Source organism: Schistocerca serialis, chromosome 2, assembly GCF_023864345.2.
Source record: "Schistocerca serialis cubense isolate TAMUIC-IGC-003099 chromosome 2, iqSchSeri2.2, whole genome shotgun sequence".
NCBI lineage: Eukaryota > Metazoa > Arthropoda > Insecta > Orthoptera > Acrididae > Schistocerca > Schistocerca serialis.
The window spans coordinates 580,223,684-580,249,490 of record NC_064639.1 but is presented as its reverse complement, the minus strand read 5'-3'; the positions used below and the strand labels follow the sequence as shown (position 1 = coordinate 580,249,490).

The following is a 25,807-nucleotide window of genomic DNA, read 5'->3' as shown; positions in this document are numbered from 1 at the left end:
ACCCTGAAAAAGATGAACACTCGTGTCATGTTTAAGACATTCTGATATTATAATGAAGGAAATGTGATCCACTGTACAGTTTTCTGGATGTCTATAATAAACAACAAATGGATAAATGGTGACCTGTGCATTGTTCCAATGAAACCCCTGCCCTCATCCCCCAAGACAAATAGGTAATTTTCTGCAAAGTCACATATTACAATGTATTCACCGACACCAAATATCCGTTTCAGTACCTATGTTGAGTACTTATGAAAGAAAGCAAAAAAAGTTTTTTTAATTTGTCTGCAAAGTTTTTCAAGAAACCTTCCACATATGTCTGGAGAGTTTTCTATCTGTAGATGTCCACAGTTTATATGTTACTTCATCAATTCTAGTTACACCAAACAACTCTTGCAGGTATGGCAGAATGTGTTTGAGGGCAGTTATCACATGCAAACATATAGCATTAAGGCTGTGCAGGATTGCAAATTATCTAAGCAAGGTAGTGTTTGTAGGTGCTATGTTCACAGTCTGCCTCACATGTCAACTCTTTCAATCTGGAACCTTCAAACATGAGCTTCACATTTTGGTGAATATTGAAAATGCACACACTATGGGTACTGGTTGCACCAGTCAAAACACAGCTCTTGGGTCACAACTGGCAGAATTTTGATAAACCTGTTTTCAATCCTGGGTGTTCATCTTTGAATGCCCGATACAGCGCATGCAGGTTTCCCAACACTACTTGTTTTTGTTTATGAATCCTGGAACCATTTTCCTTGACAGAAACAAAATCCTTCTTCCCAGGGAAACAGTGGCTTATATTGTCTCTAGAATTCTACGACACCATTCACAATTTGTTCACTTAAGACACATTTAGGTCTTTGATTAGGAGTTGTGAAGATACCACATTCTTTGAGTAATTGTTTTACTTTTCTCACTGGGGACATGCCAAACTATCTAAAGCAATTTGTGGGGCTACAGACGTGTGTGACTCAAGTGAGGAGCTATGCAGGTTTGTGATTTCCACTTGTTTCAATGTAGTTGGGTCAGCCACAGTTTGTCCCTCAGTTAAATTTCTTCTACAATTATCACATATTTTGTAGCCTCTTGTAATGCCACCAATCATATAACCTGCTCACATTTGCACTTTACGTAGATTTATCTTGCATATGTCGTTTCCATCTTCCCTGAATGGATTACAGCAATACATGAGCTTCTCGAACTCCATTGCCAAGGTAGATTTGTATAATTTCAACACACAACATATTTTGCAACAACTATCTGTGTATATGTAGCTGCCACATTGCCATCCAATATTTGATTTTTATTTTTTATTTACACATCAAGTTCCATAGGACCAAATTGAGGAGCAAATCCCCAAGGTCATGGAACATGTCAGTACATAAAATTACAACATAAAAGTAATAACAGATAAAAATAAATGTTAATGGACCCGAAAAAAGTCAGTCCATAAGTTTAAGTAAACACAATCAACAATACTATAAGAATCAGCTTAATTTTTCAAGGAACTCCTCATCAGAATAGAAAGAGTGACCCATGATAAAACTCCAGTCTCGATTTTAAAGTGCGTGGATTACTGCTAAGATTTTTGATTTCGAGTGGTAGTTATTGAAAATGGATGCAGCAGTATACTGCACACCTTTTTGCACAAGAGTTAAGGAAGTCCGATCCAAATGCAGGTTTGATTTCTGCTGAGTATTAACTGAGTGAAAACTGGTTATTCTTGCAAATAAGCTAATATTGTTAACAAGAAATGACAGTAAGGAATATATATACTGAGAGGCCAATGTCAAAATACCCAGACTCATGAACAGGTGTCAACAAGAGGTTTGTGAACTAACACCACTTATTGCCTGAACCACCCATTCCTGAGCCAAAAATATCCTTTTAGAATGGGAAGAGTTACCTCAAAATATACCATATGACATAAGCGAATGAAAATAAGCAAAGTAGACTAATTTTTCATGTCGAATGACCACTCATTTCTGATACCATTCGAATAGTAAAAATGGCAGTATTAAGTCTTTGAACAAGATCCTGAATGTGGGCTTTCCACGACAGCTTACTATCTATCTGAACACCTAGATATTTGAACTGACACCTAGACATCTGAACTGTTCAGTTTCACTAATCATATGTCCATTCTGTGAAATTAAAATGTCAGGTTTTGTTGAATTGTGTGTTATAAACTGTAAAAACTGAGTCTTACTGTGATTTAGCGTTAGTTTATTTTCTATAAGCCTTGAACTTAGGTCATGTACTGCACTATTTGAAACCAATCCAATGTTGTGCACAACATCCTTTACTACCTACCAAGCTAGTGTCATCAGCATATAGAAATATTTTAGAGTTACCCGTAATACTGGAGGGCATATCCTTTATATAAATGAGAAACAAGAGTGGCCCCAACACTGATCCCTGGGGGCACCCCCACTTGACAGTACCTGTTTAGCCCATCCAGTACCCCACAGAGAAAAGAGAATGTAGCATTTTCAGTTGTTAAACAACTTCTAAAGCCGAACTGTACATTTGATAGCAAATCGTGTGATACAACATGATCAATTATCCTTACATACATAGCTTTTTCAATAACTTTTGCAAACACTGATGGCATAGAAATAGGTCTAAAATTATCTACATTATCCCTTTCTCCCTTTTTATAAAGCGGCTTTACTACTGAGAACTTAAATGGCTCAGTAAACTGACCATTCCTATTCCTAAAGGAAAAATTACAAATATGGCTAAATATAGGGCTAACATGTGCAGCACAGTACTTTAATATTCTGCTAGACACTCCACCATAACCATGAGAGTCCTTAGTCTTCAGTGATTTAATTATTGACTCAATCTCCCCCTTATCTGTATCACAGAGGAGTATTTCAGACATCAATTTCGGAAAGGCATTTGCCAAGAAAGTTATACAATTTCCTGTGGAAACTAAATTTTTATTTAATTCACCACCAATGCTCAGAAAATAAAACAATAAACTGGTAGCCAGGATCACAGGAATTCTTTTTATTCCACAATTTTATCCTGTGAACTGGTAATCATGGAATAAAAAAGAATTCTTGCAATCTCGGCTACCACTTTATTGTTTTACAACCATCTAGATCGCTCCAACATGAGCACAACGTGCTCCCTACAAAACAGCTCAGAAAATGATTGTTATTGTTTTACAACCATCTAGATCGCTCCGACATAGAAGGAAACATTCCACATGGGTATATGTCTGCTTGTGTCTGTATATGTGTGGATGGATATGTGTGTGTGTGTGTGTGTGTGTGTGTGTGTGTGTGTGTGTGTGTGTGTGGGCGCGCGCGCGCGAGCGAGTGTATACCCGTCCTTTTTCCCCCAAGGTAAGTCTTTCCGCTCCCAGGATTGGAATGACTCCTTACCCTCTCCCTTAAAACCTAAATCCTTTCGTCTTTCCCTCTCCTTCCCTCTTTCCTGACGAGGCAACCGTTGGTTGCGAAAGCTAGAATTTTGTGTGTATGTTTGTGTTTGTTTGTGCGTCTATCGACGTGCCAGCGCTTTCGTTTGGTAAGCCACATCATCTTTGTTTTTTACATTATATATATATATATATATATATATATATATAGAGAGAGAGAGAGAGAGAGAGAGAGAGAGAGAGAGAGAGAGTGTGTGTGTAGAAGATGAGCTTTTCTCTCCGCCCCGAGTTTCGACCACTGCATTTTCATACATTATCCAATGAAGTAAATAGAAATTTCGTATTGTTCATCTTCGAATGTAGTAGCCTTTCAAATATTCGTAGCAACAAAGATAAATTTCTTTACACAAAAATACCAACAATGCACAAGGCTTCAGGATCGTTGCACGAGCTGATACACTGGGGCTCATTAAGATTTCACTTAGCAGCACCTATTGCTTCATGGAATTTTGTGAAGTGCTTGTTGGTGTTAGTGAACCACAATGAAGTGCTTTAATTAGTGCCAAATTCAAGAGGGGAGTTATTTCTTTTGCGGAACAAAGTTCTAATCGTGCTGCAGGTCTGCAATATGGGATTGATGAGAGCAACATCAGGTGATGACTGCAGAGAGACAAACTATTAGAATGTTCAAGTAGCAGGAAAGCATTTAGTGGGGCAAAGCGTGGCTGATATCATGCACTAGAAGTGATTTTAAATGAATTTGTTAAGGATCAGCTTCAGAAATTCCTGCCTGTTAATGCCAAAGTTTTAAAAATTGAGGCACATGAACTTACTAGAGAGCAAAAAATCAAAAATTTTAAGGCTACTCGCAGCTGGATTGATCTGTTTATGATGCGTTGGGGTTTTTCACTTCAGAGGCGAGCTTCAGGTGCACAGAAGCTGCCGAAAAATTATGAGGAAAACTTGTGGAACTTCAGCGCTTCATAATCATGTGGCGCACAGAAAAGCAATACCTTCTTGGTCAGATAGGAAATGCTGACCAAACTCCCATATATTTTGACATGCCATCAAATTATAACACTGACGCCAAAGGAAAGAAAGACGTAAGTGGCCTTACATCAGAGGATGAAAAACAGCAGATGTCCGTCATGCTTGCTTGCACAGCAGACTGACATAAATTACCCCCATTCATAGTTTTCAAGCAAAAGACTATACTGAAATCAGAAGTGTTTCCAAAAACTGTAATTGTACACGCAAACGAAACTGGTTGGTTTTCGGACATGGTGCTTGAATGGATTAGGCGCGTATGGAATCTTCATCCTGACGCAATGCTTGGTTTATGCAGTCTGTTGGTATAAGATGCGTTCACAGACCATACAACACCTGCAGTAAAATGAAAATTAGAGGAAAGCAAAATGGACTTGGCAGTAATTCCAGGTGGGATGACATCAATTTTGCAACCACTTGGCGTCTGTTTGAATAAGCCATTTAAGGACAAGACTAAATGCATGTACACAAACTGGCTTCTGAAAACCGGCAGACAACTGACACCAACAAGATGCGTAAAACGTGCAAGTTTGCCACAAGTGTGCCAATGGATTTATGATGCATGGAAATGTGTTCCAAATCAGACTGTGCAACAAGCATTTAAAACATGTTCAATATCCAATGCATTAGATGGTACGGAGGACGATGCTCTGTAAGAAGAAATGAGGAACAAAGAATCGAGTGATAGTGATTCAGAGTCTTGACTGGTATTTTAAACATTTCGTATAAGATGTATTACAAACCTAATAAAATTTTGTTTTAAATTTCAGCATTTAATTTCTAAGTTATTTTCATTCTTATTTTATAAGTGTTGCTACTCTGCATTGCACAGGATAGAAAAGTGTGGAGAGCTGCATCAAACTAGTCTACGGACTGAAGACAACAACAACAACAACAACAACACACACTGCACTTGAAGTCGTCGCTGAAAATCTACTACAACAATCCGACTGGCAAGACTGATTGGGATGTATGTCAATATGGCCAACTCTACATTCTGAATTTTTTCCTACCTGTGACAAGAGATGGCTGCTAATAGGAACTTTTATGAATCGTGAATCACATGCAGTATTCTCTTGACCATAAGAATAATACGAATGTAAGCATTATGCCACGTATTCTCTCGTGTTTGCTGCTATCTCATTTAAATTCTGTCTGCCTAATAAACTATGAAAGTAGAGTGAGACAACAGCAAACGCAGAAGAATATACATATCATGTCATGTTTATAATCATATTATTCTTATGTTTAATAGTGATACAGTCAGAAATGAAGCATGGCAACTGATTAGACTTTTAAATCTAAATGACTAATTTCTGTGCAGAATGTAACTACAATACAAAGAGGTGTCTGCAAAGATTTACAAACGGAGAAGAATTTTCGCTAAACTCTCAATCACAACTTCTATCATACGCAGTCTATTATTTGGTTCTTGTTGATCATTATCAAAGAAAGCAGCAATGTAAGTAACAATAAATAGCAGTCTCTTGCCATTGTTTCGCTAATGAGACAATTCCTCTCTTTTTTTATTGTAAGCGACGGTAGCACGGAGAAAAGCAAGCCATGCCACGAGCGGCGACAGGTTGTAAACACTCATTATCAGAATGTGAAAAACAATGCATGACAGTACAATAACCCATTTTCAGCTTAGAGTGACATAAACACCTATAACAAAGAGAACGGCACTTATCAGATCAAAGCAAAATAAGCAATCGATTCAAACCAGATGAAGGATGAATCACGTGAAAAAGGAAGGGTACCCGTATAAATATGGGCGGAGTGCCTGACGCATAGCAACGGCTACCTGGTAAAGCTTAACTGCTAAGCTTACGACTCAAACCAAACTACTGTAGCTGTATCTTCATCCATTTGACCTAAATTGCGTGTCATGTTACAATGGACCAACTTTGTTTTGATTTGGAGGCGCGATCTAAAAATAAAGTGCCTGGCAGAGGGTTCAATGAACCACCTTCAAGCTGTCCAAATTTCATGAGAAGATCTTATCGCAACGAAAAACGCCTTTGTTTTAATGACTGCCACTCCAATTCACGTTATCATGTCTGTGGGACTATCCCCCCTACTTAGCGATAATACAAAATGAGCTGCCCATCTTTGTACTTTTTCATTGTCATCCATCAGCCCCATCAGATGCGGATCCCACACCGCAAAGCAATACTCCAGAATAGGGCGGACAAGCATGGTGTAAGCAATCTCTTTAGTAGACCTGTTGCACCTTCTAAGTGTTCTGCCAGTGAATCGCAGTCTTTGGTTGGCTCTACCCACAACATTATCTATGTGATCGTTCCAATTTAGGGTATTTGTAATTGTAATCCCAAAGTATTTAGTTGAATTTACAGCCTTCAGATTTGTGCGAATTATCACATCATCGAAATTTAGCGGATTTCTTTTAGCACTCCATGTGCATAACTTCAGACTTTTCTTTATTCAGGGTCAATTGCCACCTTTTGCACCATACCGATATCTTATCTAAATCATTTTGCAATTCGTTTTGGTCATCTGATGACTTTACAAGATGGTAAATGAAAGCATCATCTGCAAACAATCTAAGACGGCTACTGAGATTGTCTCCTATGTCATTAATATAGACCAAGAACAATAGAGGGCCTATAACACTTCCTTGGGGAATGCCGGATATTATTTCTGTTTTACTCGATGACTTTCCATCTATTACTACAAACTGTGATCTTTCTGACAGGAAATCATGAATACAGTAATACAACTGAGGCGATATTCCATAGGCACACAGTTTGGTTAGAAGATGCTTGTGAGGAATGGTGTCGAAAGCCTTCTGGAAATCTAAAAATATGGAATCAATTTGAGATTCCCTGTCAATAGCACTCTTTACTTCACGAGAGTAGGTTGTGTTTCGCAAGAACAATATTTTCTGAATCCGTGCTGACGTGTCAGTAACTTGTTTTCTTTGAGGTACTTCATAATGTTTGAATACAGTATATGTTCCAAAACCCTACTGAAAACTGATGCTAGTTATATGGGCCTGTAATTCAACAGATTACTCCTACTTCCCTTTTTGGGTATTGGTGTGGCTTGAGCAATTTTCCAGTCTTTAGGTACAGATCTTTCCATGCACAAGCGGTTGCATATAACTGCTAAATATGGAGCTATTTTATCAGCATACTCTAAGAAAAACCTGACTGGTATACAATCTTGACAGGAAGCCTTGTTTTTTATTAAGTGATTTAAACTGCTTTGTGACACCGAGGATATCTATTTCTATGTTTCTCATCTTGGCTGTTGTTCTTGATTCGAATTCAGGAATATTTACTTCATCTTTTATGGTGAAGGAGTTTCAGAAAATCATGTTTAATAATTCTGCTTTAGTGGCACTAGGTAGTAAGTGCATCTTGCCACTGGTGTACTTTCTGTATGACCAGAATCTCTTTGGGTTTTCTGCCAGATTTTGAGAGTGTTTCGTTGTAGAAATTACTGAAAGCATCTCGCATTGAAGTACACACTATACTTCCAACTTCTGCAAAACTTTGCCAATCTTGGGGATTTTGTGTTCTTTTAAATTTGGCATGCTTTCTTCACTGCTTCTGCAACAGCAATCTGACCCGTTTTGTGTACCATTGGGGATCAGTACCATCACTTATTAATTTATGTGGTATATATCTCTCAATTGCTGTCGATACTATCTCTTTGAAATCATTCCACAACTTTTCTATTCTTACATGATCAGATTGGAAGGAATGCAGATTGTCTCTTAAAAAGGCATTGAGAGCATTTTTATCAGCTTTTTTACATAGATATACTTTGCATTTCTTTTCTATGGTTGTAGGAGTTACGGTATTCAGCATAGCAGCTACTGCCTTGTTGTTGCTAATCTCTGTATTCATCACGATGTTCACTATTTGTCCAGGATTATTTGTTGCTAAGAGGTCAAGTATGCTTTCGCAACCATTTACGCTTCGAGTGGGCTCATGAACTAATTGTTCAAAATAATTTTCTGGGAAAGCATTCAGTACAATTTCGGATGACGTTTTATGCCTGCCGCCCGCTTTAAACGTATAATTTTTCCAGCATATCGAGAGTAGATTAAAGTCACCACTGACTATAATTGTATGAGAGGGGTACTTATTTAAAATGAGACTCAAGTTTTCTTTGAACTGTTCAGCAACTATATCTTCTGAGTCGGGGGGTAGGTAAAACGATCCAATTAATAGTTTAACCTATCAAGTATAACCTGTACCCATACTATTTCACAGTAACTATCTACTTCAATTTCACTACAAGGCAAACTACTTCTGACAGCAATAAATACTCCACCACCAATTGTATTTAATCTATCCTTTCTGAACACTGTTAGAAAAAATTTCTGTTGAGCTTATTTCCGGCTTTAGCCAGCTTTCTGTACCTGTAACTATTTGAGCTTCAGTGTTTTCTATTACGACTTGGAGCTCTGGTTCTTTCCCAAGACAGCTACGACAATTTTTAACTACAATACTGATCGTTTCTACAACTACCTTACTGTGTTTTACCTGCCCCCTTTTAGACGGATGCCCTTTCTGTGGTTCCCTGAGGCCCTCTAACCTAAAAAACTGCTCAGTCCCTTCCACACAGCCCCTGCTACCCGTGTAGCCGCTTCCTGTGTGTAGCGGACTCCTGACCTATTAAGTAGAACCCGCAAATCCACCATCTGATGGCGCAAGTAACGGAATCTGCAGCCTACGTGGTCAGAGAACTGCCCGAGCCTCTGATTCAGGCCCTCCACTCGGCTCTGCACTAAAGGACCACAGTCGGTTCTATCGACCATGTTGCAGATCACCATCTGCTCCGCCTTAATCTTGCAGAGAACAAAGACGTGCAGAGGACAAAATTAACAATCTGCTTATGAATAATAAATTTTCATCAGAAATGATGCACAGAAGACCGGTAGAGATTTCAGACGAGTTAAGAAAATTGCATTCACAATGTATGAAATAGTATTGGGCTGAGCGCTTGAAGCAAGTGGTCCTATCTTCAAAGAGAAAGTGAACATGGAATGACTCAAGTGGCCCAATGTGAGCAATTGAGATGATAATAATAATAATAATAATAATAATAATCCGTAATTATTGATACATGTTCAATTACCCGAAAGTTCCTAAATGCAATATAACATATACCGTACAGTTAAAAGGAAGTCACGCTTGATCTAGGTCCGCGTCACTTTCCATTTTTGACCAGACATAACGTCTGAGAAAAGATAGAAATAATAATATAATAATAATAATAGTAATAATAATAATAATAATAGAAAAAATAATATTTGGGGATGTAATAGAAAAAATAAATTTTTAAGATGTAAAATAAATAAATAAAAATAATACATCACTCTTGAAAAAGTTGTCAGAGAATGGAGAAAAGCAGGTGCACCAGCACACAGACTGGGGCCAAAACGTAAGGGCATAGAATTAGACTGTTTAGCACTTGCTGACGACATGGCACTGATTGCCCAAGACATTACCAATGCACAGAAACAGCTAGAATTATTACAAGAGCAGGCAACAAAAATAGGATTACAAATTTTATTTGAAAAAACAAAATTTATGACTGACATCAAAGATGCACCTTCTGACCTCAAAATTGGCAATAACTATATCTCTCGAGTAAAATAATTTAAATATTTAGGTGAATGGATTGCAGAAAATTGTAATGAAAAGAAATCTGTCAGATCAAGGGCCCAGCAAATGGAGAAGGCGTTTCAGTTAACAAAACACATTTACAACAAAAAGAGTCTCTCGTGTAACTGCAAAATATGACACTACACAACGGTAATTAAACCCGAAGCTCTCTACAAATCTGACACACTAAACCTTCAGCACAGAACACTAAAAGGGGAATTAGAAGTGAAAGAACGTAAAATAATGAGGAAAATCCTAGGACCAAGAGCTAAAAATGGTATGCACTATCCAAAACCCAATGCAGAAATATATAAAAATATCTCCAAAATAACAGACACAATGCGCATGATTAGAATCCACTTCATGGGGCATTTAGAAAGAATGGACCCAAACAGGTTAACACACAAAATCCATACATTTTTAAAGAACAAAACTACAAGACTGAACTGGTACGAACAGATGGAAAAAGACCTGAGAGAATTAGGGTCTCCAAATCTACATGACATAAATGAAATCAGAAAAATCACACACACACTGGGTTTTGAGTAAGAAGAGAGAAAAACTAACCGACATACTTGGTCTACACAACGAAAGCTAGCCCATTTGTTGCTTATGAAGGAATAATGGGCAAAAAGGAAGGCCAACAAATGTTGATTACGCGTAGTCCTAAGTGATCCATCCGCGAAGAAGAAGAAGAAGAAGAAGACATCATCGTTTACTGGCACAGGCACATGGATGACATAATATGCATGGTAGATGAATGTCAAAGCAAAACACAATAATTACACTACGATGAACATAAATTTTACAATAGAAGAGGAACAAGAAAACACACTCGTCTTTCTATACATAACCATAAGAAAAGATAGTCACAACCACAGTTTTGATGCATACAGAAAACTCACAACAACAGAAGCAAAATAAATTCAACCACAAACCACGCACAGAATTGCAATCAAGTTGCAATCAGGTTGCAATCAGGTACTAAATGGAGTAATAAGATTTCCCTAGACATTTATGATTGCCAAAAATAGTTGACCACTAAAAAAGAAACACTAGTTGATTAACTTAACAGTAAAATGAAGAGACAAATAATCAAAAACCAAATTGCATCAACACATACAAGCAGCATAATTACAGTAAAATGGCTTACGAGGACCTATCAAAGCAAATTCACATACAAAATTCATGATACATTAAAAAACAGGGCACGAACATTGCCTACAAAACAAATAATTCTATCCATAAAATTAAACTGAAATCAAAACCAGACTGATACTGACAATCTGGTCTCCACTAGCTCAATTGCTGGGACTGTGGAACAAAACTACATTGGGATGACTGATAGGACATTTGACAGAAGCTATAAAAAGCACATCAGGGCATGGAAATACAGTACATCCATTCAACACTTGCAGACCACATTAAACAGGAATACCATATACTGTAGCAAGTACTACAGAAAAAGATATGATGATCACAAAAATCAGTAAAGGAAACATACATACATACATACACACAAAGCATCAACACACAATATTGTTAGTCAATGACCAAATCAATACTTAAAACTAGACACTGTATAAAATAATTAAAGATCACACACACACACACACACACTCTCACACACACACACACACACACACACACACACGCGTTTAGGTTTTCAACTCCATCACTACTCCATTCCTCTTACACATTAAAAGACCACCTAACAATATAATTTAAAAGAACAACATGTATCTGACAAATTTCAGAAAAAAACAACAGTTTTACATCAAAGGAAACTAACGGTAAAGTTGATAACACTACAGAAAATGCACGATATATTTTTAGCCAGAAAGATACAAATAAACAGATCAATTGAGTTCCACACTTCAAATACCTCCGTGAGATCATAGAACCAACAGGGTTGGAAAAGGAAGCACAGAAATTCAGGGGTTCAAACGAGCATATGGGAGAACACGTGAAATCTACAACAAGAAATGTATGACCATTCATACAAAGATCAAACATTATAATACAGTGATTAAATCTGAAGTTCTGTATGCGAACAAAACCTTGGAACTTAATAGAAAAGGTGATTAGGAGAACATCTTGAAGGAGGAAAGAAAGAGCATGAGGAAAATGCTGGGATCAGATAAAACAGGAGAGGGGTATAGACTCACATTATGCAAAGAAACAGAAGAACTGTCCAACCTTGCTGCAGATATCAAGAAATGAAGGCTGAAATTCTACAGACACATTCATAAACTCCCATCTTCAAGGCTCACTCACAAGATTTTGACACACACTACAAAACTGAAGAACATTCCATGGATAAAAGAACTAAAATATGATTTGGAAAAGTCACAGATAGGAACATCGGACATACTAGACCGGAAACATTAATGTTAGAAGATAAACTGATGGGTAGTAACGCCAGAGAATGAAGTCCCTAAAAGATCAGGGACCAAGTCATCAGAAGAAAGGAAGAAAGCACATAGCGAAAGAATGAAAGCTGTATGGACTATTACATAGGCGACTCATAAATGTAATGTGTTATCCGACAGAGTCCATATGCACATAATAATAATAATAATAATAATAAACAGTAGTTGTGCTGCACTGTGTTGTGTTAAACATCAGAGAATGCATAGTTCTGCAAAGCAATGTGAGATTAGGCCAGAATTAACAGTGCCAAACAAAGAAATAACCCAAACACATGCAAGCAGATGGCATTTGCTAAAGTGAGTGAAAAAATGGGCATGAAATACCATACAGAAAAATCAACATTTTTTGTAATGAACTGTTTTTCGATCTAAAGGTCAAATCTGATTGTAAATATCTTTCATTGCCAAGTTTTAATTCAAGAAAATGTAATGCAGTTGGTGACAAAAACAAGAATTTTCTTGTAGCTGTAAAGACATAATTAAAACATTCCCAACAACTGTAAAGTAACTACAGACAATATGACCACACAAATTAGGAATGGAAGATATTTTCATTTCTGCTGCTTCTCAATTCTCAATATTTTCATCATTCTTTGGTTTACTCTTAATCTATATTCTGTATTGACTACACTGTACATCCCACTCAAGAGGTCCTGTAATCCTGTCTCTTTTCTTAGAGGGCGTTGACGTCATCATAATACCTTATCACTGATACCCTTTCACCGTGCACTTCAATCCCATTTTTAAATTTTTCTTTTTTCCTTCCACTGCTACTTGGTATACATGTTGTCCAGCAGAGGAGAAACACTGTACACTTGGCTTATGTCCTTTTTAATCTGAGCATTTCTCTTTTTGGCCTCCATTCTTATTGCGCCCACTTGGTTGTCGTACATACTGTATACTAGCCTTCTCCCTGCAGCTTCGCCCGCTTATGAGTTTGACACGTATATTAAACACACCTCATGTGTGTCCATCTCTTTGTCTGTCTGTCTGTCTGTCTGTCTGTCTGTCTGTCCATCTCAATCTTCCACATCTATCTGTCCATTTTCTCCTCCACACTCTCTCTGTCTTTTCATCTCCTCCTCCCCTCTCTTTGTCCATTTCCTCTATCACCTTCCTCTGATCATTTCTTCCGCCTACTCCCTCCCACCATATCCTCTTCCCTCTCTCTCTCTCAGCTGCCACCTCCCCCTCTTCCTTCTCCACCTGCCCACTTCACTTTCCACCTGCCTCACACATCTCCCTCTCCTCCCTTCTCTCTGTCCATTTGCTCCTCCCCCTCACCCTGTTCATCCTCTCCTCTATCCACCTCAAACCAACCCCAGCTATACTTACCCGCATATGAAGAGCATGAAATACAATTCAGTAAAGTGGGCCAATACTACTTCCACAAGACACCTGTCATGCAGATAGGGCTACATATCTTGGGTTCAGAAAACCATTTCTTGCCCCCAACATGTAGGCTGCCCTGCAACTCAGGCTGATTTGGCAGGTTGATGCTGTCCCCACATAACATGCAGGTCAGCCTATACACAAGAGACTGGAAAAAAACACATTTTTGCCCATATCTCTGCTCCTGTTGGAGCTAGGAAGTTATAAACCCCACAGAGCTGACACTTGTGAGACCCACAGTTTGTATTATCGCAAAATAGGGGAGAGAGAGTCACTGACATGATACAGGATTTGAGGTGGACATCATTGAATCAAAGGTGTTTTTCATTGCGAAAGACTCTTCTCACAAAATTTGAACCACCAACTTTCTCCTCCAAATGTGAAAATAATTTGTTGAATCCAACCTACACAGGCAGGAACTATCATCATAACAAAAAAGGGAAATCACAGATCACATGGGAATAATAGAGAATTATTGTGATGGTGGTTTGATGAACCCTCTGCCAGGCACTTAAGTGTGATTTTCAGAGTATCGATGTAGATGCAGATGGCTCCATACATACGACTCTCCATATCATGTGCACCAACCATCAACAGTACCTCCACACTTTGACAGCTGTCATCCATTCCATGCCAAAAAGTATCTTCCTTACAGCCTTATCAACCACAGAAGCTGCATCTGCAGTAGAAAATACAAATTGTTAAAATATACCAATAACCTTACCAGAGACTTTACAGATGGACAGTATCCTATCCAGGTCATTCTCAAGATGTCTCCAGTGCCACTAGTAAACCTGTTAACCAGCCACTGGCCAGCAATCGTCTGATCACCCAGTATCACACTGGCCTTAAAAAACTCAACCACAACCTCTATCAGGCTTTCAACTACCTCGCGTTATGCCACAAGGTGAGAGATATCCTACCCAAAATCCTAGCCACATCTCTCACAGTAGTGTTCTGCTACCCATCCAACCTACGTACAGTACATCCTTGCCCATTTCTATTTCAATCCTACTCCCACCCCTGCACTCTATGGGTCATTCTCTCGTGGTCGGCCCAGGTGTAAGACCTGTCCTACACCTCCCTACCACCTCCTACCACAGTACAGTCACTAACACTTCCTACCCCATAAAAGGCAGGGGCATATGGAAAAGAAGCTATGTTATATACCAGCTGTGCTGCATTTAGTTTACAGCAGTCTATGTGAGCATCCCAAGTAACCGACTGTCTACTCATACGAATGACCACTGTCAAACTATGGCAAACCATAAATTTGACCATACCGTTTTCGAACATGCTGCACACAACAACACTAATGACTTCAACAATTGCTTCAGTATGCAGGCCATTTGGATAATCCCTTCCAGAACAAGTTTCACTGACCTACACAGATGGGAATTGTCTCTCCAACACATCCAGCACTCTTGCCGTTCCACTGGCCTAAACCTCTGAAAAACTGTTCACATTGCCTCACCTTGCCTTTTCCATTCTCTCTGCAATCCATAGCACTCCTTATCCATCCAAATCATGCACTACCTTGTCCCACCACTCTTCCCCCCTCCCCCTACGTCACGAGCATTCTCTCCCCCCCTTTCAACCCCTCTCCCTTTCTCTCCCATCCCTTTCTCCCCCTGCATCTTCATTTTTCTCTTTCCTTTTCCCCCCTTCATGTCTCCAGCTCTCCTCTTCATACATCTCTTTTCCTCGTAACCTTTGCACATTTTTCACCTTGTTGTGTGGCCACAAAGTCCTGTCTCTTTCCTGCTATTCCCTCCCCACCTCTATTCCCTCCCCAACTCCAACAGCTCAGACGACTGGTTTAAAAAATTGAGTATCAATAATTAATCTTCTTGTGACTTCAAGAGTGTGTTTGTGGGTATGTGAATGTGTGTACTATTGCTGGAAAAGGAGCTACTGTTCAAAAGCTAGTGTGAACACTGTTTTCTGTTATGTGTTACTGTGTTCCACACGATGTGCTATAGGTGAGTGGTTACTTTTCCATTATTGTTATGAATTTAGGTACCTTATCATATGACAAAACTGGTCAGAATAATGAAAGCTGAAGCTACTGTAACTTACGTCATCCACATTTTCTGTTGACTGCAGTCTAATATATTCCAGTTGAGTGTGGTGTCACCACCAGACACCACACTTGCTAGGTAGTATACGTCGGACCCGCGTGTCACCACTGTCAGTGATTGCAGACCGAGCGCCACCACACGGCAGGTCTAGAGAGACTTACTAGCACTCGCCCCAGTTGTACAGCCGACATTACTAGCAATGGTTCACTGACAAATACGCTCTCATTTGCCGAGACAATAGTTAGCAGAGCCTTCAGTTACGTCATTTGCTACGACCTAGCAAGGCGCCATAGCATTTGATATTTATCTTGAAGCATGTACAGTCAAGAGAGATGTTCTACAATTATGGATTTAAGTTAAGTATTACAACAACTGCGTCCGTTTTTCTAAGTTCTCATTTCTTTGTAATGTTCCAGACCTCACACCAGCCTGCGTGAGCTTAAAAGCGTGCATTTCGGCCTCCTCTAGCAAAACGGTGTTGGCTCTTCTGCCAACACTTCATTGAGCATGTGTGTATAACTCTAGCGTCTAAGCATACTAAGCAAAAAAAAATTATATGAGCTTAGTGCATTAGTGAATTTCAAGTTTACTATGCTATTTGAATTTGCATTTATATTAAAGTTATAAAATACAGGAAGGTTATTACGAATAACCTGAGAAACTACACCCATGCAGCACAATACATGGCACTGATTGGGCAATATACATCAATTACTTAAAATCTTTATTGTACAGTGTTACACCCACCATTTCAATTGATGTTTCTTTTATATTATGTACAAGATTAGATTTTCTTGTAACTGCTATATATTTGCTACATTAAACTGCAACATCAAACGAATGTTGCACTTTTTAGATCTGAACATACTTTGTAATTCATCTCACTGTTACTTGATATATTGCTTGATCAATTATCCTGCTCAATTTGTGCATCTCTTTGCATTCTACCAGACTACCACTTCCTAACTGAAAGAGTGCAGAAAGTTGAAATAAGCAGTTCACATAATTTGCAAAAAACTGGTGATTTCTCAAACTGGGGAACAATCAAGAATGGGGTGCTGCAAGGTTCGGTCTTGGGTCCTCTGCTGTTCTTAATATATATTAATGACTTGCCATTCTATATTCACAAAGATGCGAAGCTGGTACTTTTTGTCGATGATACAAGTATAGCTATCACACCCAACAGACAAGAATTAACTGATGAAATTGTAAATGATGTTTTTCAGAAAATCATTAAGTGGTTCTCCGCAAATGGGCTCTCATTAAACTTTGACAAAACACAGTATATACAGTTCCACACAATAAATTGAATGACACCATTAATAAATATAGACTTCGATCAGAAATCGGTAGCTAAGGTAGAATATTCAAAATTTCTAGGTGTATGCGCTGATGAGGAGTTGAACTGGAAAAGAAAAACACTGAAGATCTGCTGAAATGTTTGAGTTCAGCTACTTATGATATAAGGGGCATTGCAAATTTTGGCGATATACATCTCAGTAAATTAGCTTACCACACCTATTTTCATTCTCTGCTTTCGTATGGCATCATATTCTGGGGTAACTCATCATTGAGTAAAAGAGTGTTCATTGCACAAAACCGTGTAATCAGAATAATTGCTGGAGCTCATTCAAGATCATCCTGCAGACACTTATTCAAAGAGCTAGGGATCTTCACTGTAGCCTCCCAATATATATATTCACTTATGAAATTTGTTATTAACAATCCGGACGAATTCAAAAGTAATAGCAGTGTACATGGCTACAACACTAGTAGAAAGGATGATCTTCACTACTCAAGGTTAAATCTAAATTTGGCTCAGAAGGGGGTAAATTATGCTGCCACAAAAGTCTTTGTTCACTTACCTAATAGCATCAAAAGTCTGACAGATAGCCATATAGAATTTAAAAGGAAATTAAAAGAATTTCTGAATGGCAACTCCTTCTACTCATTAGATGAATTTTTGGGTATAGTAAGTGGGTAATTTCCCCCACCCCCCACCCACCCCCACCCAAAAAACAAAAAAAATATTAAGTGTCATGTAATATTTTGTGTAATGTAATATCTTGTATGGACACCTTTTATTAACCTGACACATTCCACATCATTACGAAGTGTCGTATTCATGATCTATGGAACAAGTACTAATCTAATCTAATCACTCCTCTCCTTTTTCACTTTTCCTATTTCTTTCTTTTAAAACCAATGTTAAGTTCTAAAATGCAAAGGATCTATCTGCAATGTTTTCCTGCAGTTATTTATACATTTAATGGCATGGGATATAATTATTCTTGTTGCAGTGTGGTTTGGGGTCCATCTGAAGCTAGCTGGGTAAGTCAATTCAGAAGGTCAGAGTAGGGCAAAGACTTACCAGCTCTAATAGGAGAGTGCCAAGAAAAGCACTGGGATGTTCAAAGCAACCTGAAGATAACTTTACTTAGGTTGCTTACTCTATTCTTACACTAATCCATAGTAATTTTAGCATTTACATCCCTGTTTATCTGATATTATTAGAGTTGTTGAAATATTCACACACTTACCCAAAGCATTTTCTGGTGGTAACAGGACATGATCTGTGTAAAGGTATTCAAGAAATGCTCTGTATACAGGATATGTATAGTACTCCATATTGAGTTCACTGAAAAAGTGAAGCACACAACAGTTGATAAGGTGAATAATGTACTATTATTAATTAAAAATTAGTATCAACTGTAGTATTTACATACCTTCTTGTACTTTCCTGCCAATTGTGTTCAAACATAGCCCTGAAATGTTCGCACCGAATCTTCAACACTGTCTTGTGGACATAAATTGGCCTACCTTGAACATTGATTGTCAGGTCACTAGTGTTCTGAAAATGGAACATTTGTTGACTGTATCAGTTTCTTCATCAGAGTGCTTAAAAAAGGTGAAATAAAAAACAAATTGAGCTTATGATGCTCACAAGTATTCTGACAATCGCCACTCACAAAATGAGACTTGTATGCTATGTATGAGTCTATAGAGTTAACAACCACTCCAAATATCTGCATTATTATAAAATGACAGACACCTTTAAAAAAATAAAAAACTAGCTCTTTCTTTAAATATATGGAATTATAGCTAAATGAGTCTTACTTTCATTATTTTACTTTCACAGTGTCCACAAATAAATGAGGTTAACAATGCATGTAAAACTGATCGCTGGCTTCAATGTTACACCCATTTCAGGAGTAACTGCCTGAAGGAAAATAAGACATTATATATAAAGTTTTATTTCCGGTCACAGACTACAAATGCCTTCCGATTCATATTCTTTCTTAACAATCAGCATGTCTACAATATAAACCAAGTAGCTGCTTGTTCAAATCTAAACCAGTACCTCATTAAAAAATAATTTGATTGCAAATTTATTAATAAGAAAGATTCTCTCCTGTACTGATAAGATTTTTTACATGATAAAATGAAGATTATAACTGAACACCCTATCAATGATGAAGCCACTAAAGACAGCACACAAACAATGACTGGATAAGGAAAGGAACTGTACATTTCTCAGGGAAACACCATAACAACATTTGCCTTAAGCAATTTAGAAAAACCATTTAGTATGTTGTTATGGATGTATGGATTGTTTCTATTCTACATCTATATACTATTTCCATTATGACAGTATTTCAGTAGAAAGTGTTCAAGCACAAGCAAGACTAAACTGTCACAAAATATAATATAGTTCCCAAGACAGCAAAAACCAACAAAAATGTAATGATTACAGAAAATTACATAGTCGTATAAAAAGTCTTTGATAGGGTGACACTTGATTTCTAACAAATTACACCTGCTGTCACACAACTATTGTAGATGTGAAAAGTATTCTGACTCTCAGCATATACAATAACAGTATAATGTAAATCAAAAGTCAATGCCAGCTCCAGTAAGAAGTATACTCTTTATATAACAACTTATTACTATGTAACAATTAAATTTGTGCTGAGCAGCAGAGAGAGGATATTAGGCTGTGGGTGGATGTGACACCCCCACACCACCACCACCTCTGTTTAGTCATTGTTATCTTATGGCCTATTTCCCAAAATATTGTGGCCATTGGATGCTATGAACAGACAGTGCACCCATGGACTGCTTGATCTTATCCAAAGGAATTACAACCTGCCCTATGTTGCTCACTCCTTCCCTTCCCTCCCCCCCCCCCCCCCCCCCCCACACACACACACACACACATCCTTCAGCTTTGGCGCCCATTCATTATCAGTGTCACCACAGCCATAAGTGTTTGTGTGAGAGAGTGAGTGAGTGGAAGAGTCCGCGGAGGTGCACATACAGTTACATTTCCTTCATGGAATTTTTACAAGAGTGATAATATTAACCAACCAGCTATTAAGTTTCAAAACGGCGAACAATCCACTGCAGAGTGAGTGATTCATTCTGGAAACAATCCACTAGGCTCAGCCTAATCCATCTCTCTGTAATATCCTTTCTCTCAGGAGTGTTAGCCCTGCTAGGTATGCAGACTAGCTTCTGTACAGATCAGAATGGAGGAGAGTTACGGACAGAAGTGAAGCCACAATGGTGGGTTGTGAGTCATGGCTGGATAACTCAGTCAATAAGAAAATTACCCTGAAAAGGAAAGGATTCTGGACTGAGTCTCAGTGAGGTACACAGTTTTAGTCTGCCAGGAAGTTTCAAACAACACTAATATTAAAATTGCAACCTGTAAAAAATCTTGGAAATTAATTTCATTTCATCCACGCATGGGGACTTGAACAGAGAGCAGCAGATGCCAATAACTGTGGAAGCAGACAACAGCCTGGCCAAAGATGAAGGATATATTAACAGAAGCGAACTGAGGTGCAGCAATGTCTAATACAAATGTGAGCTTTATTGACATTCTACAAGGGTACCATCAACATTGAATGAACAACATTTGAGTTGTTATGTTACCTAGACACCAAAGGAAAACAAATGATTTTAATATAAATGTTCTGAAGCATTCTGATAACATTAATGATTTGTAAATGTCAGTTAACACCAATAACCTGTGTTCTGTTTCCCCTCCAGAGCTACATAAGGAAGCAGTACACTAACAGAAAACACACATGTACATGGACCCTAAATCTGTGATACAACTGTTTATCCAATACTGAACAGCCTCTCTGACCGTGATGCTCATCAAATAGTTTAGCTAATTACAGTGAAATGGTATCACAAAAAAAACAGGGTAATTAATGAAAAGACAACAGAGCATTTCAGCAGCCTTACAGGGAAGCTAATAGTAGGGCTGTTCATAATGTGACAGAGTCGTTTTAAAATTTAATGTATTTACGGATCAGTTTTTATCAATAATTAACAACTACTTTCTCAAGAAAACAAAGCATGTCACTACTCAGACATAAAAAGCCTTGGATTACAAAGGAATCAAATGGGTTAGAAAAAAGCTCCAGGGCCCGATGGAAGCCCTGTCAGATTCTATACAGACTTTGCAGCTTAGCCCCTCTTCTAGCTACAATCTATCAAAGGGCCCTCACACAAAACACCATGCCTAGTTCTTAGCAAAAAGCACAAGTCACACCCATCTACAAGAAGGGTAGTAGAAGTGGTTCACAAAACTACTATCCAATATCCTTCACATCAATTTGCCATGCAATCTTTGAACACATTCTGAGCTCAAACATAATGAGGTATCTCGAACACAGTGACCTCTTTTATGCCAACCAGCACGGATTCCGAAAACAATGATCATGTGAAACCCAATTCAAACTTTCCTCACATGACATACTGAAAGGTTTGTATCAAAGCAGTCATGTAGATGCAGTATTTCTTGATTTTTGAAAAGCATACCTATGGTCATCATCAAAAGTACAATCATATAGGGTATCAAGTGAAATTTGTGACAGGATTGAGGACTCTTTGGTAGGGAGGACACAACATGTTATCTTGGCTAGAGTGTCATCGTCAGATGATGAAGTTACTTCAGGTATACCAGAGGGAAGTGTGTTGGACCATTGCTGTTCATGTTGTATAATAATGACCTTGCAGACAATATTACTAGTAACCTCAGACATTTTGCAGATGATGCAATTATATACAATGAAGCACTGTCTGAAAGAAGCTGCATAGACATTCAGTCAGATCTCAATAAGATTTCAAAAAGGTGCAGAGATTGGCAACTTGCTTTTAGATGTTCAAAAATGTAAAATTGTGCACATAACAAAACTAAAAAACATAGTATCCTACAATAGCAATGACACAAGGCTAGAATTGGCCATCTCATACAAAAACCTGGGTGTAACACACTGTAGGGATATGAAATGGAATGGAATGATCAGATAGGCTCAGTCATGGGTAAAGCAGGTGGTAGACATCAGTTTATTGGTACAATGCTGGGGAAGTGCAATCAGTCTACAAAGGAGATTGCTTACAAATAACTCACAACCAGTTCTAGAATATTGCTTAAGTGTGTGGGACCTGTACTAAATAGGACTAACAGGGAATACTGAATGTGTACAGAGAAGGGCAGTACAAATGATCACAGGTTTGTTTGATTCATGGGAGAGTGTCGCACAGATACTGAAGGAACTGAACTGGCAGACTCTTTAAGACAGACGTAAACTATCCTGACAAAGTCTCTTATCGAAGTTTCAAGAACCGACTTTAACTGATGACTCTTAGGAATATACTACGACCCCCTACGTATCACTCATACAGATATCATGAGGGTTAGATTAGAAGAACTAATGCATGCACAGAGACATTCAAACAATCATTCTTCCTGCACTCCATGCATGAATGGAACAGGAAGAAACCCTAACAACTGGTACAATGGGATGTCCCCTCTGCCATGCACTTCACGGTGGTTTTCAGAGTGTAGATACAGATGTAAAAAAAACTTTTATAGTAATACATACCACTCCAAAGGAGTGGAGCATATCCCTACATATTCTTACCAGTGAATGATGCAACAAAAGCTTTCTATATACACGGGTAAACTGAAAAGTAATGCACATATGATACTAGAACACAAACAGAATCATTTAGGAAGATCACACAAAAAGTACAATAAAATACAATTCTTTAGCTTCAAAACCATACATTTACTTTTCAACATAGTCACCATTAAGACTAGCCCATTTCTCACACAATGCATAACAAGGTTTCTTCCCCCTCCCCCCCCCCCCCCCACCCACTTTTTAGCCTCTCGTAATTATGTGAATGTATTTTAATTCAGTTGATAGCTCGCGGCCACAGAAATCTGTTTTGTTTCCATTTGACGTGAGAGCAGTAAACGAAGAGGAAACAGCAAAGTCACTAAATGTAAATACGGGTCACGTGGTGACTATCCATTTCCTCACAATAACTCAGACTGCTCTGCGCATCAGCCCCATATCTACGATATTTCCGAACCGGGGGAATACCCCGCCACTCCCTCGAGCGTTTGAGATACGTCGTCAAAAATTTTTAAAAAATCTAATTTTCAAAAATATGTTCATTTTTAGCGCACATCTTTCTGAAGAGTCTGATGCATGAAACATACGTGTTGGAGGAAATGTAAGACATATTATTTGGTCGTAAGTGTGCCAAAGTGCAGTGCCTCGCCTCCTCACACAGCGTTCTTCTATCGCACGCCACTCTGTGGAATTGAAAAGTGTATATTTTGTAATGGAAAACAAGAACTCTCAAGAACTCTTCAGAAAATTTGCACTCTTTATTGCCTATCAGCTAACAACTTGCTGTTTTGTGTGACATAAAATTAAATATAGGATACATAAACCCAGTAAAGACATGAGACAAGTGAGACAATACACATTTTTTCAATCCTTAGCTCCTAGCATTTTATTCTCTCTAATATTGCAACTGTTTTACATGCCGTGCTTTCCTTTCTGTGAAGGAATCTATTACCTTGTCAAAGTTCATCAAACGTTTTGCTATATGTTGTTGTTGTTGTTGTTGTCTTCAGTCCTCAGACTGGTTTGATGCAGCTCTCCATGCTACTCTATCCTGTGTAAACTTCTTCATCTCTCAGTACCTACTGCAGCCTACATCTTTCTGAATCTGCTTAGTGTATTCATCTCTTGGTCTCCCTCTACGATTTTTACCCTCCACGCTGCCCTCCAATACTAAATTGGTGATCCCTCGATGTCTCAGAACATGCCCTACCAACCGATCCCTTTTTCTAGTCAAGTTGTGCCACAAGCTCCTCTTCTCCCCAATTATATTCAATACCTCCTCATTAGTTATGCGATCAACCCTTCCAATCTTCAGCATTCTTCTGTAGCACCAAATTTCGAAAGCTTCAATTCTCTTCTTGTCTAAGCTATTTATCGTCCATGTTTCACTTCCATACATGGCTACACTCCATATAAATACTTTCAGAAACGACTTACTGACATTTAAATCTGTACTCGATGTAAACAAATTGCTCTTCTTTAGAAACGCTTTCCTTGCCAGTCTACATTTTATATCTTTTCTACTTCGACCATCATCAGTTACTTTGCTCCCCAAATAGCAAAACTCCTTTACTACTTTAAGTGTCTCATTTCCTAATCTAATTCCCTCAGCATCACCCGACTTAATTCGACTACATTCCATTATCCTTGTTTTGCTTTTGTTGATGTACACCTTATACCCTCCTTTCAAGACAGTGTCCATTCCGTTCAACTGCTCTTCCAAGTCCTTTGCTGTCTCTGACAGAAATACACTGTCATCGGCGAACCTCAAAGTTTTTATTTCTTCTCCATGAATTTTATTACCTACTCCGAACTTTTCTTTTGTTTCCTTTACTGCTTGCTCAATATACAGATTGAATAACACCGGGGATAGGCTACAACCCTGTCTCACTCCCTTCCCAACCACTGCTTCCCTTTCATGTCCCTCGACTCTTATAACAGCCATCTGCTTTCTGTACAAATTGTAAATAGCCTTTCGCTCTCTGTATTTTACCCCTGCCACCTTTAGAATTTGAAAGAGAGTATTCCTATCAACATTGTCAAAAGCTTTCTCCAAGTCTACAAATGCTAGAAACGTAGGTTTGCCTTTCCTTAAGCTTTCTTCTAAGATAAGTCGTAGGGTCAGTATTGCCTCACGTGTTCCAACATTTCTACGGAATCCAAACTGATCTTCCCCGGGGTAGGCTTCTACTAGTTTTTCCATTCGTCTGTAAAGAATTCACGTTAGTATTTTGCAGCTGTGACTTATTATTCTGATAGTTCGGTAATTTTCGCATCTGTCAACACCTGCTTTCTTTGGGATTGGGATTATTATATTCTTCTTGAAGTCTGAGGGTATTTCGCCTGTCTCATACATCTTGCTCACCAGATGGTCAAGTTTTGTCAGGACTGGCTCTCCCAAGGTTGTCAGTAGTTCTAATGGAATGTTGTCTACTCCGGGGGCCTTGTTTCAACTCAGGTCTTTTAGTGCTCCGTCAAACTCTTCACGCAGTATCGTATGTCCCATTTCATCTTCATCTACATCCTCTTCCACTTCCATAATATTGTCCTCAAGAACATCGCCTTTGTATAGGCCCTCTATATACTCCTTCCACCTTTCTGCTTTCCCTTCTTTGCTTAGAACTGGGTTTCCATCAAACCTCTTGATATTCATGCAAGTGGTTCTCCTTTCTCCAAAGGTCTTTTTAATTTTCCTGTAGGCAGTATCTATCTTACCCCTAGTGAGATAAGCCTCTACATCCTTACATTTGCCCTCTAGCCATCCCTGCTTAGCCATTTTGCACTTCCTGTCGATATCATTTTTGAGACGTTTGTATTCCTTTTTGTCTGCTTCATTTACTGCGTTATTATATTTTCTCCTTTCATCAATTAAATT

General features: G+C 38.4%; 1 protein-coding gene across 4 annotated transcripts in view; it reads right to left on the bottom strand.

Moving 5' to 3' along the window:
• LOC126457595 (RCC1 and BTB domain-containing protein 1-like) overlaps positions 1–25,807 on the bottom strand; it is a 196,652-nt gene that overhangs the window by 58,535 nt on the left and 112,310 nt on the right. For all 4 annotated transcript variants that reach the window (XR_007585494.1, XM_050094036.1, XM_050094035.1 and 1 more), the window contains exons 9-10: positions 18,718–18,842; positions 18,532–18,629 (exon numbers count right to left, since the gene is read on the bottom strand). Coding sequence is in view for 3 of the 4 variants with exons in the window: in XM_050094036.1 (XP_049949993.1) it covers positions 18,532–18,629; positions 18,718–18,842 (223 nt within the window). In the remaining variant the exon portion in view is untranslated. The remainder of the gene's footprint in view (positions 1–18,531; positions 18,630–18,717; positions 18,843–25,807) is intronic.